Source organism: Paroedura picta, chromosome 15 (genome assembly GCF_049243985.1).
Source record: "Paroedura picta isolate Pp20150507F chromosome 15, Ppicta_v3.0, whole genome shotgun sequence".
NCBI classification, from domain to species: domain Eukaryota; kingdom Metazoa; phylum Chordata; class Lepidosauria; order Squamata; family Gekkonidae; genus Paroedura; species Paroedura picta.
In genome coordinates this window covers 10,948,554-10,964,544 of record NC_135383.1, presented here as the reverse complement: position 1 = coordinate 10,964,544, position 15,991 = coordinate 10,948,554, and the positions used below count along the sequence as shown (strand labels likewise).

Genomic DNA, 15,991 nt, shown 5'->3' with positions numbered 1-15,991 from the left:
CGTGGCAGTTCTAGAATCTCTGCACGGCCTGATTAATTCATCCCGAGAGTGGAAATGCGCGTGCGCGTGTCTGGCGATGGTTGCAACTAAGGCAATTGTTAATTTTCAATTGTCGTTCATGCATTTTAGCTCTAAATGTCAAAAGCGTGCAGCATCTATTGTTATAAAACAATATATATACACACACATAAAATAAAAGGGCTATTTGCCTATACAGCTGGCATGAGTGTTTTTACCATGGCTTTAGAGTTATATATACATTTATATATACATATATATATTATATATACATTTTATTTGTTAACCATGTTTTTATTATAATACTGCAGCAATAAAGCCTGCTCTATCAATGGTTGGCAAAATCACAAAGCCTCTGCTCCATGTGTTTATCTAATCTAATCTTGAACCTGTCTATGCTTGTAGCTGCCATCATTTACTGTGACAGTGAATTCCATGTGTTAATTAAGAAGATAAGAACATCAGAGAAAACATTTTGTACCAGACCAATGGCACATCCAGTGGTCAAACCCCACGTGCTATCAAAAGGTCCACCAGTAGAGCCACCTCAGTGCTTTTATAACCTTTTTACCCTTGAGTATCTAAGGGATTTAGGCACACACACACAAAGCACAGGGTTTTGTTTGGTTTTGAAACGTAATTGTGCAAACTTAATTTTATTTCTTCGTGATGAAACGTCAGTTATAAATAAAAGGAAAGCATGATTCTGCTATTTGAAACTGGAGAAAAGGAAAAATGAAATCCTCTTTCATTGTATTAAGAACGCACATCCCTCTCCATTTTGCTTCAAAAAGTCAAACACAATCCATTTGTGTGGGATAATTATACCACAATAGCACAGTTGGGAACACTTTCATGAAGAAATGGCTGGAACATTCCTTCTGTTGTTGCGACGCCCCCTCGGCAGTCTGTCGAGTGTGCCAGTGTGCCATCATTTCTTGGGCTGATCCCCAAGCCTTGGCGAGACCTGCACAAAAATTCTGGAACTGTCCCAATCGCTTTACATATGAAATAACACCGTTTATTAATACCATATAGTAATACAACCATGTATTCATACATTTATGGTGGGTGTACAAGGCTGAGAAAAGTTATGGCCTGTAAACGAGACTTGTGCTAAATTTGGTTTGAAATGTGGCTCTGCGTCCAAGAAGAATATTTGGAGGGAGCTGGTCTTGAAACGGCAAACAAACCCTCAGGTTTGCTCAGCTTCAGTGGCCTGGGAACAGGTAGAATCTTCTCAGAAGTGTAGCTCTCTCCTTGGTCGGCAGCTGCAGTGGGGTCTCGTTACATGCCTGCTGGACCTGGGATGCAAGAGAGGCATCAGAAATCAGAGCAGGCACGCAGCAAGGCAGGCTGACCGGATGCAAAGCAGGAGCAAAGGCTGGAGCCTGACACATAAAAGCCAGGGCTACGGACCCACCACAGCATTCTCCCGCTAGTCCACTGCCCACCCATCCCACAAGCAGTCAAGTATCAGTAGCACGAAAGGTGAACCAAAGCTTCCCTTTCTTGTCATCTGCAGATGGCGGGAGTGGCTTTGTCAGTAACCAGTTACAGGGCTGCTTGGTGGAAGAGAACATTTTAGCAGGGACAACTTTGTCACTTCAGCATGGCCAGTGGAATCTTCCAGCCGTCTTCTGGAGGGGCCTTGGGAATTCAGCAACTAGCACCACCCGTGTCCATTTAAGGTGATTTACCCATTTTCTCCTTTTCTAAATGATGGGTTCTGTTTGTGTTGGAAACGGGGATAGGAACGAAGCTATTCCACTGAGCGCTGGTGAAAACACTACAGCTTGCCGCTAGACAAATTTTACTCAGAAGTAACACAGTAAAATGGAATTTCCCCCAGCACTTCCTGTGCCTTTCCAAGTACACTTTTAAAATCACTACGTAGTTCCCATTTTGCGGTTCTCCTGTGCTGTTGGGCAGCTAGAAAGCTTTCAAAGCAGTAGGACAAGAATGTCACTTCTTTTTTTTAAAAAATGAAACATAAGATTTTGAAGAAGCTGGATTCTGTTCCCAAGAGACATCCCATCTCTTTTTGGAACTTAGAACTGCCAAACTTCAGTTTAGGATTGGCGTTCTCTTGGAATATCACGAGACGACAGAGGTCAGTTACACTGGAGTAATGGCAATTATGGTCAGTGGACTAGAGGGCAGGGGTGGCCCAATTGTGGCTCTCCCGATGTCCGTGGACTCCCATAAGCCCCTACGAGCATGTGCTAGCAGGGGCTCATGGGAATTGTAGACTATGGACATTGGGAGAGCCACTGTTTGGCCTTCCCTGCAAAGCATGATTCCTCACAGGGTTCCCTCCCTAAACCTTCCCCAGGCTCTACCCCCAAATCTCTGAGAATTTCCCAGTTTGGAGCTGGGAAACCCAGTTGCTGGACATACAGCTCTGCCTTCAAAACAGAGCTAGACTGCACTGCAGAAGAAAAGATATGAGTAGATTTATTCTATGTGGAGCACAAAACTGGCAGCATGCACACAGTGCCCTCTTCAGTCCCTTCAAGAATATCAGGTGTTGGAAAAGACCCATCTCAACCTGAGAGCTTAAAGAATGGCTCCCAATCAGAGAAGGCAATGGGGAACTGGTCTGATTTGGTGCAAAGGAAGTAAGTTGCGGGGCAGAGGCCTGACTTTGGCTGAAAAAGACCCAGCAGTTCAGTCCCCATCTCCTTCAGTTAAAGACTTTCAAAGGGAAAGTAGGGAGGTTCTCTCTTTTAGGGAGAAGGGAGAACCAGCTTCAGGTATGTTTACTGGCAGCACGCAGGTATAACCCTAATTCAATGATGCTTACCTCTCTGAAGATCTCTTCCAAGTGGTAGCACCAGGCGTGCTCCTGCATCTGCCTTATCAGCTGGACAATGAAGATGGATCCTGTTTGAGGGCTTCTCCAGGACACGTTATCTATAAGAAGCAATATTTGTTGGAGACCACAGGCTTTTAACGTTTCCAAGAGAATGCTGTGTCCAAAAGGGCAGTGATCCTTGGCCTGAAAGAGACTAGGGCCAGGGCCTTCTCAGTCCTGGCTCCCACCTGGTGGAATGAGCTCCCGTGGGAGACACGGGCCCTGTCAGAGCTCACTGAGTTCTACAGGGCCTGCAAGATGGAGTTTTGGTTGAGGCCAGGCTATAAGGAGTACACAGGTTCTCCCCACCCCTCCCAAGCACCGTAAGCTAGAACAAGTGTCAGATCAGTCTGCTGTTGGAAAAGAAACCAACTGCTCTTCTGCAATCGTTTTAAGCAATTCAATTTCATTGCTTTAATGTATTTTGGGTTTTAAACAGTTGTACACCGCCCTGAGACAGCTCTGCCAAGATGGGTGGTTGTACAAATCCAACCAAAATCAGATCAGAGCCGAGAGCCTACTAGTGTTATTTCTAATTCTATATTTACTGCACGGCGTGTGTAGTGTAGCCTGGAGATGCAGGCAAGGGATGTGCAGAAATGGTTTGCCACTGCATGCCTCCTGTCACACATCCACTGGAACCCACTTGGGCCACTTCCTCCAGGAAGGAGGCTCCTACCTGGGGTTGAGGAACAGAAGCAGATTAAGTCGCTCTCCACATGCACTTGTCGGAGGGCGTCACTTTCGTACTCCGCTGGGCGACCCGTGGCGGGTGACTGGGAATCCGCAGAGGGTCTGCCGGCGCTGCTCACATAGATCACGCCTTTGTTGTCTGAAAAACAAAATGGCGGACATTGGCCAATGACGAACTTTCCTTTGGAAGCAAATCTGACAATTGGGCAAGACATCGCCTGGATGCTCCCCTTTACTGCAGAGGCTCCCCCTGTCCAACTGGGGAACAATATCCGGGTTAAGGTTGCCAACCTCCAGGTGAGGCCTGACAATCTCTTGCTATCATGGCTTATCTCCAGATTACAGAGATCAGTTCCCCTGGAGAAAATGGCTGCTTTGGAGGGTAGCACCTATGGCATTGTACCCTGCTGAGATCCCTTCCTGCCCCAAATCTTGTCCTCTCTAGGCTCCACCCCCCAAATTTCCACATATCTCCGAGCCCAGAGCTGGCAACTCTACCCCTTGTGAAAACAGGCTCCTTGTCTGACCACCTATTCTGGGGTCCGCTAGATCTAAAGCCAATCTCATTGGGCTCCTTTTCAGACTAGGGGTGTGCACTTTGGCTCAGTTTGGCCGCCACGGCAATCACCGAAGCCACCTCCGCCCCTCCTCTCCGAGCACCTTGAAATATCTGCTGATCAGACAGAGGAACAGAGACAGTCAAAACAAAACAAAAGTCTCCTTTACAAGACCTGCCGTGTCTGCAAAAGAATCCTTCCTGCTTCTACCATTGCACAAGGAACCATTTTGCTCCCCCACCCCAAATTCCGCGTGAAAAACGTACGCCCACGGCACGCTTGGATGACGATCACTTTGGGCTTATCCCTCAGAACTGGGCAGTTCTTGTTGTTGAGGATGGAGTAGATGGTGTCATGGGACAGGATGTCGGAGTTCTCGCCCTGGCTCTTCACGCCACACAGGCCGGCCCTCAGGCCGTGAGACATGAGCACCACGAAGGTGCTGTCTGAGGTCTCGTGTTCCTTCCGAGCAGCAAAGTCTCTTAGACGATCCGTCATTTGCTGTGAACAAGACAGGAGGTCACATCAGTCATGATTCGGCAGCCAACTGTGCATCCTTACAGAGGACCACTGGGGTGCCCCGGTGCTCTTCGTTTATTTTCCCACCAAAGTTCACTGCCTGAGTGTCCCTCTCTTCTTCTTATCGCTCATCTCTACTGGCGGTTGACCTGATTTCCATGTGCTTTTGGAGCTCTTGGGTTGCTAAACTGATGGCAACTGTTTCCATTTTGATTTTAAAAATTATTATTATTTATTTGATTTATTCCCCGCCATTCCCTGATGGCTCGTGGCGGGTTACAACAACTGGGTAGAAATCCCCTAAAGCCCCCAATTAAAATCCCAGAATAAAAACAAATTAATCAACCACAAGGAGGGGGAAAAAACAATGCCTCAAATCTCAGTTATCCCAACATCTTAAGGAGGAGTGGGAGAGAAAACGGTGCAGATGTTATTAGCAACTGTCACTTCCTGGAAGGGGGGGGCATATAGATCACCCTGTCTGTACCGACCTCGACCATAAATCTGGTGGAAGAACTTTGTTTTACAGGCCCTGTGAAATGCCAGAAGCTCCCGCAGGGCCCGCAGCTCTTCAGGGAGCTCATCCCACCAGGTAGGGGCCAGGACCGAAAAGGCCCTGGCCCTGGTTGAGGCAAGACATACTTCCTTGGGGCCAGGGATAACCAACAAATTAGCACCTGCAGAGTGTTTCATTAACCTCCAGTTCTCACTATGAATCGTATTGTCCTTGCAATGCAATTCCTGCAATGCTAGGTCAAATTGCACAGGATACAGAACACTGGGAGATGCCAGATGTGTCACTTGGCTTTTAAAAGCAGCAGCAGTGAAACCCCTGATCTCCAGCAGGGTCACAGACCTGGGAAAGGTAAGCTCTGTGCCTCTCTCTGCCTGCTTGGCAGCTGCCATAAGAAACAAGAGTCCTTGCGATGAAACAACCTAGCTGAGCACCAGCAATACCATCTGTGGCCAGCAATCAGCTTGGTGAAGGCCAGGCCCTCCAGTCTCCCAATTCCCTTACCTACCTTTGAGCATAAATTGGTATGCGATTCCACTTTGTACCCCAGGCCCGTCAGGAGGCGCTCTATCCCTGCGATGTCCACTTCTGCCCCATCCCTCCTGGAGTAGCAGGGAGACTCAAAGTCTATGTTGCAGATGATCAAGGCCAATCGGGTGCGTCTCTTCAAGTCCTGGATGATGGGATAGATCTGTTGGGAAGCAAGAGAATGATGCTTAGCAAGGCTTGCCCAAGAAGTATAGGGGTCATTTGGGACCAAAGAGGAATTATACAAGTGCCCTAATTTCCTGGGATCAGTTCTCTCTTTGTAGAATAAAGAGCTACAGCCCCTCATAAAATTGAGCACCTTGCTTCCCTCTTGATTTATTTTTTGGACTATTGGCAGGACAAATGTGTGGGGTTCTCGAATCATTATTATGAATCTATGCTCAGAGCAGGCTCTGATAGGCTGCTGTAAGCCTACAATTTCCCCTCTTTTGCTGCTTCAACATGACAATTATTCCCCACATGAAAAGCAGGAAACCCCCACCATAAAAAAGAAGTAACCAGAGCATTAATAACCATCTGTACATGACTTGTTTGGCCCCTGTTATATTCTCCTTCACTCCAGACAAAATATAGAATTCATTTTTCACACCCACGTCTATGTGTTGATTTGCAAAAGGTGCCCGGATTTAGCTGAGTCACTGGAATTCCCAGTTCCAAAAGGCAACCAAGCACGGTTAGCACCTTGGAAGATTCCTCCTTTTGGATCTTGTCAAAGACATTTGAAGGGCAAAGCTTGATGCCCTGTCTGTATTCCACTGGCTGGCTTTCTTCTACGGAGAGGACGGCTCTCGGACCAGGAGCTTGAAGAGTTTGTGACAGACTTCCTGGAACCAAGAAAGATTGAAGATCTCTGTTAATTTATATATAGCCTTTTAAAAAGTGAAAACAATGGAAACATCATTAAAAGATTGTAACCCTTTGGGGAAGCACCTCTGGAACCGGGTGGCAGTCGTCAGTGCTGAGCCTTCGCATACTCTGGGCAGGGGTTCAACTGCATACCTTCTAGGAAGACCATCAGATCCAGATGTTCAGCCAAGAAGGGATCTCGGGCGTGGATGCTCTCGATGGCAATGAGGCTGGCTTTAGGGCCTTTCTTCCTGACTCCATCGATCAAAATTCTGGCTTGTTCCTGCGTGACGGCAGACTTCTTCTTCACCCTTTCCACCTCCTCATCGTTCAAGACCCCTTTATCCTGAAGATCATCCAGGACTGCACAGATGACAGCGTTGTTCACCTTCTCTACAAACTGTGTTCGCACTTCTCCCAATTTCTTGTCTGTAAAGAAACACACACACACTCAATCGTCCTGTGAACTGGAGAGGTTGGATTCCTGAGAGGTGCTCCTCGGGTCTGCACTGCGGTCAGAAGGCTACAATGCTAGAAAGGAAGCGGAGATCAGAGCTCAAGGCCTGAAATACACAAAATAAGCATGGAAGCAGATTTACCGAGCAGAGAGAGAGAGGGGGGCACAATCCAGCTGGGAATAATTCTCATTTAAATAGTGGCGCTTACAAGAACCCAGTAGTCAAAAGCCTAAGAAAGACAGAAGTAGGAGACCAAAGCAAAGAGCCTAATGCTGGGAGCGATTGGGGGTAAAAGAAGAAGGGGATGACAGAAAATGAGGTGGCTGTCTGCATGTGGGGGAGCAGGGAATCAAACCCGGCTCACCAGATTAGAAGTCTGCACTCCTAACCCCTACACCAAACTGCCTCTCCAGCCTGGTTAAAAAGCCTGGTGAGTCATATAGAATGCCCCTAATTTCCAGTTTCTTGTTACCGCAAGCCAGTTAACACCAAGAGAAGGGGACACCACCATGGCACAATCTGTGACCTCTGTCCAGGAAGCTTTCCTTCCTGTACCGGAAAGGGTAAAGATTTCCCCATTGCCTGTACTCCTGTTTCTGACGGTGCATTGGCTTGCATGAATCTGCATCCAAAGACAGGGAAAGGACATGCAGCGGATCCGTAAAACAGAGCGGGAGGAGGGGCTGAAATCTTGGCAGGCTAGCAGGCACCTTTTGCAGGGGAGATTTCTGTGGGTCCAAAGGGCCCTTGACTTCATTCTGTGTTCCAGAAGCTTCCCCGGGTCGGTTCAGTTCGGGAAAGCGGCACAGGCGGGATGGGAGCAACGAGACGAGCCCCTTGGCCGGGACCCTCCTTCTGAAACCGGCTTCCCTTGCTAGGAGCGCTCTGTTCTCCAGCATGGGGCTGGGCACCAGCAAGTAAGAATGGGCCACCATAAGCAATTCATTTTAAACAGGAATTTGGAAGCCAAGTGTCCAACCCCCCCCCCCCCAAACAGAAGGGCGGGAGCACCCGTTCCTGGTGCAGAAGCAGCCGTGGCCAGATGTTCCCTGTCCTCCCCGGCCATTCCCCGGTTCGCCTTTCTCCCCCTGCACCGAAAGGCGGGAAGGCTGTTAGAGCGCGGGGGGAGGGAAAGCCTGATCGGTGTCAACTAGGGATGCCAACCTCCCGGGGGGACCGGGGGACCGCCGGGAGTTACGGATCATCTCCAGACGGCAGAGATCAGTTTCCCCGGAGAGGGAAAAAATTGACTATTTTTTTTGGGGGGGGGAGGGAAATCTCCGACGTTGTACCCCACGGAGGTCCCTGCCCTCCCCAAATCTCCGAGACTTTCTCCAATCTAGAGCTGGCGGCTCTACACGCCCCCTCCCTTTCTCCCGCCATTGGCCAGAAAGGATCTGGCCACGGAGACCAGAATCCAGTGGGGGAAGGATACGCCGGGGGTCTCGGAGGGGGATGCATGAGAAAGCAAAGCATACCCCTCCCCCCAAAAAGCCCCACAACCCGATGGAAAAGTTTCCAAGCAAGTCACCTACCGGCCATGCCTCTCCCGCGCCTTTAGGCAGCCCAGCGCCGGATTGCACCGGCCGAGCGCCGCCCCGGTCAGTGGAGAGCGAAAGCGAAAGGGAGATCCCCTCCTTGACTTCCTGCTGCTGCTCCCGGGGGAAGGGGCTGCCCTCCGCAGAAGGCGGCGGCGGCGGGGTTTCTTGCACCGTCTCCCCTGCCCATAGATGGAGCGATCTTGCTGAGGCAGACTCCAAGGGAAGCTCCCGGAGCAGAAGCTGCAGCAGCCCAGCACCACCTTTGAGCCCAATCAGATTTTTTCCAAGGTCTATGCCCTTTTGTGTGCACCACTTCCTCAGATCCAATGGAATGGAGATTGCCCGTCCACGCATAGAGGTAGAGAGGAGTCAATCGGCACATTCACACAGCGATCAGCATACAGCTTGATGCTCACATGCTGTAATGCCGATTGACTGCTCATCCTCAGCGTACGTAGAGCTTCCAATCACCTTCCCTTCCTCTCCCCACAATAGACACCTTGTGAGGTAGGTGAGGCTGAGAGAGCTCTGAGAGAACTGTGACTGGCCCAAGATCACCCTTGGAGGAGTGGGGAATCACATCTGGTTTTCCAGATTAGAAGTTGCCTCTAGGCCAGTCTGGCTCTCATGTTGTACACTGGCAATAACATCTGCGGAATGACTTTCTTCAGACTGTTCTAGTATTATGGGTCAAATGTCAGAAGTTCTCTCTAGCTACTTCTGTGCCTCATTTTATAAACCTCCCATCATGTCCCATCTTTAACTGCTTTTTATTCCAAATTGAGGAACTGCAAACCGGCATCCCTCATAGGAAAGGTTCTCCAGCATAAATCACCCAGATATAGGCAGCGGCCATAAAACAAACCTCACTGCGACCAATTGAAAATTTAAGATTTAGAACTTGCTATCTTTGCACATCCTTTTGTCATCCATCCCACCCATCTTGCAAAAACGGGATGTCTCCGCTTGACAGGTGCAAGCCAGGGTGGAGAAATAACAGGAGTAATTTATGTGTGTTTCTCCGGGAGAAATAGGCCTTGTTCAAGGTTCCCCATGATGTTCTGATGGGTAAAGTGGACAGCTGCAGACTGGATTTTTGGAGAGTTCGGTAGATAGGGAATTGGTTAGAGAACCACACCCAATGAATGGTTATCACTGGTATCCCGTCAGATTGGAGGGAGGTGAGCAGCGGGGTGCCACAGGGCGCAGGACTTTTCAACATTTTAATCAATGATCTGGATGAGGGGGTGGAGGGAACTCTTCATTAAATCTGCAGGTGACACCAAATTGGGAGGAGGAGCGACCACCCCAGAAGACAGTTTAACGAGAACTGAACGTGCTGGAAAAGTGGGCAAACAATAACAATTTGAAATTCAGTAAGGAAAACTGCAGAGTTCTGCATCCGGTCACAAAAATGAGAAGCATGCGTATTGGATGGGAGATACACTGCTGGGCAGAAGTGTGTGTGAACGAGATTTTGGGGGTACTTGAGGACTGGAAGCTAAAGGTACTTGAGAACTGGAAGCTAAATATGAGCAGTGTGATGCAGCAGTAGAAATTTGCTTCTTCCTGGTCGGCGAAAACTTTGTACCCTAGCAATGATCACTCAATATTGTCCTTAAGAACTTTATTTAAATCATTATAGTGGCATTATAAAGTAAAAATAACCCCACATGTGTTAATTTTCCATTTTGTTTTCTTTCCTTTTCAATCTTTTGGAGACAGCGGAAAACAGTTTCATTCAGGACTACTGAGGTTTAGTCTCCAGTCCTGATATTAAATTTTGGCATGATGTTCTTATGGTATTTTATCTGTGCTCTTTCATCTGTTTGCAAGCTGCCTTGAGCTTCAAAAGGAAGAAAGGCGGCTAGTGCATATTTTAAATACATAAATAAATACATAATTGGCTGCCTCCCTCTCTTCTTAACCTCTGGTGTGTCAGAGACAACCTGCCTAGAAAAAAGAAACAAATATCACTTTATTTTAATATTGAACACTCTGCAGAGGAGAGGTGGGGAAAGTCGTGTTCCAGCAGTCACTGGTTGCACCGCAACGTACAGCCCACTCAAGTGTCCGGCAAAACTGACCACGGGGGAAATGGCACATGTAGGTAGCTCTAGTCTGAGCTTGCAGAGTCACAGGTGGAAGCTGGGGGTGGGGATGGCTGTTAGCAGAAAGGACACATATCCCACTTTGTTTCTGTTCCAGGAAGCCAGTTTGCGAAGATTCTTCCAGATGCTCTATGGTGGAGGCAACTCCAGGAAGTTACACACAGCAGCGAGGAACTGTTGGGGCTGATCTGCATGAACCCAGTGTCCAGCATCGGGCACATACTGGATCTCTGCTTCGGGGAAAAGCCGCTCAATCTCTGGGTAGTCATTGGAGCTACAGAAAAGGGGACAGAGCAGAGAGGTGAGCAGCAGTGACACTGGAAGACCCCCTCCCCCTGATGCCCCCTTTGTAAAGCCAGCTCTTGGGATGAGAATTCTGACCTGATGTACTGAGATTTTGTGCCTCCCAGGAAAAGCGTGGGACCCAAGTAGGGCGTTTGGAAATCAGGGAAGCTCAAAAGTTCATCTAGGTGGTGGGAGATGGCCTCCAAGTTCACCCGCCACTTGAACTGGCCCTCGGAAGACACCAGATTGGTAAGCAGAAAGTTGCGGGTGGCTGGCTCCTGGACAGAGAGGAGACAGGAGGGGCTTTGGGTGTGCAAGAATGACTCGCATTCTGTGCGATTACACAGCAAATACACAAAAGATGGAATCTGTTCCACAACTCAGCAGCCTGGGTAGTCTTCATGGCTTCTGCTTCCTTTCCCTTAAAACGGGAACAAGTTTCTGAATGACGTTTTTCCTCCTATACTGACCTATCTAAGCAGTTGCCCCTCCCCACCCCAAATGCACACCATCAAAAGATACAGCAAACAGATACTAGGGAGAAAAGAGAACAGGAAATAGAGGGGAAGAAGGGGAGAAAAAAAGTTGAAGGGGAAATAAGGAACTGAAATACAGCTGCAAGAATAACCTCAAAGGTTATTCCTAATACTTCAGTAAAATCTATTGACTCCTGTTTCGTGGGATTCTTTGGGAAGGGACTGTCACTGCCTAATTACTGCTGATATGGACATCTGAAGCTGCCATGCTGGAGTGTGATCTTGGCCCAACTAGCTCAGGCCTGCCAGCTCTGACTGGCAGTGACTCTCCAGAATATTGGGGCACAAGAAGGTACCAGATGCCAGGCTTGAGCCTGTACTGTCCCACTGGGCCTTGACCACTTGAGGTACCACACAGTCTAACCCTCTTCAGATTTAGCTTTGCCTCCAATTCTCCTCCCTTTAGGAAGCCCATTTGGAACATGTAATGTCAGCGAAAGCATTTGGCTGAACAAGTCAGAAATATTTTAGCTGTGGGGCCTGGGCATTCTTTCGTTAATGCTGCCATGGCATACTCCCCCACCTCGCCCCCGCTTATCATGTTTTGCTTTGTTAACGGCTGGAACCATGCCTTTGCATTGGAAACGGCTGGGATTTAACTGGACCTCAGAGAGGTGGCCTTACCTGGATGGTGGAACGCAGCTGCTCTTCAGCTAGCCGGTGAACAGTGGAGCGGGGCAGGCCTTGTGGGATGTTGACGGCCTGCATGGCAGCCACGAAAGCCTGGAAGCTGGTGACAGCTGATGATTCGCTGGGGCTGATGTCGACACACATCAGGCGCTCCACCAGCTCCGGCTGACAGGAAACAAGCAAGCCGAGGGGGCAGAGAGAAAGCAGACAAGATGCGTCAGCTGCAAAAAGCAGACTCCTCCCTGGGAAAGCAGGAGAATCCATCTGAAGGCAGCCCTGCTTGACTGTACCCACAGCCTCTCTAGTACAGCATCCTGTTCTCTCCAATGACCTTCTGGAAGGCCTGCAAATGGAATACAGAGGCTGAAGCCTTCCTCTGTGAGTAGCACAGTGGAGGTCTACAGAATGCCATCAATAGCTGGCCTCCTTTGTTGTTGTTGTTAAGTGCAAAGTCGTGTCCGACCCATCGCGACCCCATGGACAATGATCCTCCAGGCCTTCCTGTCCTCTACCATTCCCCGGAGTCCATTTAAGTTTGCACCTACTGCTTCAGTGACTCCACCCAGCCACCTCATTCTCTGTCGTCCCCTTATTCTTTTGCCCTCGATTGCTGGCTTCCTTACAAGCACACATACATAGGGATATGTGAAAAGAACCACCTGCTTGCCATTTATTGACAACAGTGCAGCGCTGGCATGGGAGACAAGTTTTGACGAGCTCCTAGGATTTAAGTGTTAACTGCTTCTAATGTGAGATGTTAATGATTTTTAATGGAAAATGTTTTAATCTTGGCTTTAATCATAAATGCCTTTCAATTATGGGCCTGGAGATAAATGCCCATGAATTGTGGACCTGGAGTCGATAACTGAAAATATCATGGACTGCAAGAACAAATCAACCCGCTCTGGGCCAAATTAAACCCAACTGCTCATTTGAAGCAATGATCGGCAAGCAAAAACTCTCATACTTTGGCGTGCAAATGATGGATTGGAAAATACAATTATGCTTGGTAAGATTGAAGGAAGCAGAAGAAGAGGGAGATAAAGAACAAGATGGGTGGGCAGAATCAAGTCTACAAGTGGGTTGACCTTCCAAAAACTGACTGTGGATAGAGTTGGAAGACAGGCTTTTGTTCAGAAAGTCAACGTATTTCGGGAACAATTTGCCAGAACCTTAACAACAAGAACAAAGAGCAGAGGAAACACGGCTGAGCAGGGCATCTGCAGGTTGGCCATCCCCTCATCGATCCCCATTTCCACCTCCTGGAGCCAGACTTCAGCCTGGGTAGCTGCCTACTTACCCGCTGGAGTGAGAGCACCATGGCCGTCTTGCCACCCATGCTGTGCCCAATCAAGACACACCTGTTGAGGTGCAGCTGGTGGAGGAGGAGCTGGACATCGGCACTCATGGCTTCGTAAGACATCAGGGAGCTGTGGGGGCTGCTGCCATGGTTACGGGCATCTACTGTCAGCACCTAACTAGACAGGAGAAGATGAAGAGCACTAAGCTGGTACAGGACAGGCCTCGCTTAGACCCTGGGAGGAGCCACATTAAACAGTGAAGGAACTTCTGCTTCTTCCCAGCAAGGCCTACTTTCTCCTACCAGCAATTTTGGCACAGACACACTCCAGAATCCAAGGCGGTTATCATTTCTCATTATGGATGTTTGTAAAGGTTCCAGTGTTCTAATGCTATATTGGACAGAGCACGGTAGGAATTTTAACAGCTAATGTTTTACTGCTGGGTTGGATCTGACCAGCTTTTCCAATCAATCCCCCACAATTCCTCTGTTCAATATGGCTCTTGCTTCCCATGTGGATTTTGTCTATGCAGGTCCCGTGAGCCCCTGCAAAACCTTTTCAGCTGCTCATATAGGGCCCTTTATCATCAGCAGAAAAGCTAGTTGTGTCAACCCAACTGTCTGTTCTACTTGTTATTCTGTTTCACTTTTTAAAGATATTTTGTATTCATTCACTGTTATTTTCTTTGTAACAGGCCCTAAATGCGTTTAAAGCAGAAGCAATAGGTGTGACTCCTCTCCGTAAACAGATCAATGGTTCTTGAGGGCGACACAAGTTGATCCAGAGGTCCTCATAGCTCTCAACAGGCAGCATCTGCATCTCCAGCTTAGACACCCCAACCCCTCACATACCTGGCGGCCAGTCTGGAGCACCAGCTTTTTGGCAAGGGACTGGAAGTTGTTTTTGCTTCCAAAGAGCCCATGTAAAAAAACAAGTGGAGGTTGAGGTGAGGGTCCATCAAACACAGTGTAGGACAGGGACAGTGGCCTGCAACAGGAGAGGGGAAACAGTTAGCAGTTTGCCTTCCCTTTCCTCTCCCCACAAAAGACACCCTGCAAGGGAAGTGAGGCTGACAGAGCCCTGATATTACTGCTTGGTCAGAACAGCTTTATCCATGCTGTGGCGAGGCCAAGGTCACCCAGATGGCTGCACACGGGGGAACGGGGAATCAAACCTGGTTCACCAAATTAGGAGCCGCGGCTCTTAACCGCTACATTAAGCTGGCTCTCTGTAAACTGTTCTATTTTTTACTCAAGTTCGTATTGTTAGAAATGTTATCTATTCAAATCAAGACATCTGTTATATTCTACTGTTTTCATGAAAGCTTCAAAGTTTAAACGCCCTGAGTTGCAAGGGAGGGTGGTATAGAAATATTTATTTATGTTTTTCTTGCATTGTATTATTGCATTTTTTGTAATAAAATAAATAAAAACAGGAGAAAAAAATGCTGGGCACAACCAAGTGCTCATCTCTACGTGGAAAACAGGAAAGATTGAGGGGATGTGTAGCCCAATCCTTATCCTTACTTGGAAATAAATGCCACAAATTCAATGATATTGGCCACTTCTTGTGCACATTGCTTAATATTTACTCCCCCCGCTATCAAATGGAATTTCAGCAATTAATTTTTTCTGATTTAGAACTGGAATTCAAGCAGTCCACAATACTGGCCACGTGGCAGAGTGCCCCTGGAACGCTTTCCATCCGGGCACTCGGCACACCTAACAGTTGCAGCTCCATCCGGGCATTCGCCACAGTCAAGCCCACACTACATCCAGCAGTTCGAAAGCCCGCGCGTGGAATTCTGGGGCAACAAAGGCCTAGCCCCCACATAGGCCCTCCTTTCCTTCTCCCCTTCCGGTGGACTTACGTCATTACGTTGCTGGCAACGGCCCTCCTGGCCTTAGCCGGGAGAACGAGGCGAGGTCGAAAGAGCGAAGTGCGAACCCAGCTCGAGAACCTGAGCGCGCGGAGCATCCTTGGGAGGGCACGGCGGTCACCAGGGAGACGAAGGAGGCCGGAAAAAGGGAAGGCGCGGACCATGGCGCTACTTCCGGGTCTGTCGCCATGGGGACGGCGTACTTCCGGAGAGCCGCTTGCTCGACGGTTAAGATCCAGCGTTTGCCCCGCCTTTCCAGGGGCGAAGAGGAGGCGTGATGCACAAATGCGCCACCAGGGGGCGCGCGGAGATGGAGCGTGTGCCGGTTTCTGAGCGGCACAGAGAGCTTCTTTCGAAAGATCTGTTTGCAAAAAAAAGGAGAGTTGCATGCAATGTTATATATTTAATTTATATACCGCCCAACCATGAGGCTCAGGGCGGTGTACAGACCTCGATAAAAACCTAAGTATTAAAACGGTAAACCAATAAATAATTCAGAATTTTAAAATCTCAACATCCCAGCTTCCTTCCAAGGAAAGGAGAATGGAACTTGCCACTTGGGAGAGAGGCAGAGGAGGGTGGAAAGGGGCAGGTCCCACTGGAAATTGCAACGCAGAAAGCCTGTGAGATAGGATTGCCAACCTCCAGATGAGGCCTGGAGATCTTCCAGAATTGCAGTTGACCTTGAGGCGACGGT

General features: G+C 48.6%; 2 protein-coding genes across 3 annotated transcripts; both read right to left on the bottom strand.

The window, feature by feature from the left end:
- Positions 1-1,013: 1,013 nt before the first annotated feature.
- Positions 1,014-8,722, bottom strand: LOC143824232 (caspase-1-like). Its single transcript, XM_077311274.1, has 8 exons — positions 8,547-8,722; positions 6,707-6,982; positions 6,389-6,531; positions 5,667-5,849; positions 4,392-4,626; positions 3,555-3,707; positions 2,825-2,934; positions 1,014-1,322 (listed from the first exon to the last, which is right to left on the bottom strand). The coding sequence occupies exons 1-8, from the start codon at positions 8,551-8,553 to the stop codon at positions 1,230-1,232; spliced, it is 1,200 nt and encodes a 399-aa protein (XP_077167389.1). The 5' UTR covers positions 8,554-8,722; the 3' UTR covers positions 1,014-1,229.
- A 1,442-nt stretch (positions 8,723-10,164) lies between these two features.
- Positions 10,165-15,475, bottom strand: ABHD11 (abhydrolase domain containing 11). 2 transcript variants are annotated; one of them, XM_077311277.1, is made up of 6 exons: positions 15,286-15,475; positions 14,267-14,402; positions 13,415-13,588; positions 12,109-12,279; positions 11,045-11,226; positions 10,165-10,937 (listed from the first exon to the last, which is right to left on the bottom strand). In XM_077311277.1, exons 1-6 carry the CDS (start codon positions 15,456-15,458, stop codon positions 10,793-10,795), a joined length of 981 nt encoding a protein of 326 aa, XP_077167392.1. In that variant the 5' UTR covers positions 15,459-15,475; the 3' UTR covers positions 10,165-10,792. The 2 variants fall into 2 exon arrangements, with proteins under 2 accessions (XP_077167392.1, XP_077167391.1); XM_077311276.1 differs by having other exon boundaries at positions 10,165-11,226.
- Between the last annotated feature and the right edge of the window lie 516 nt (positions 15,476-15,991).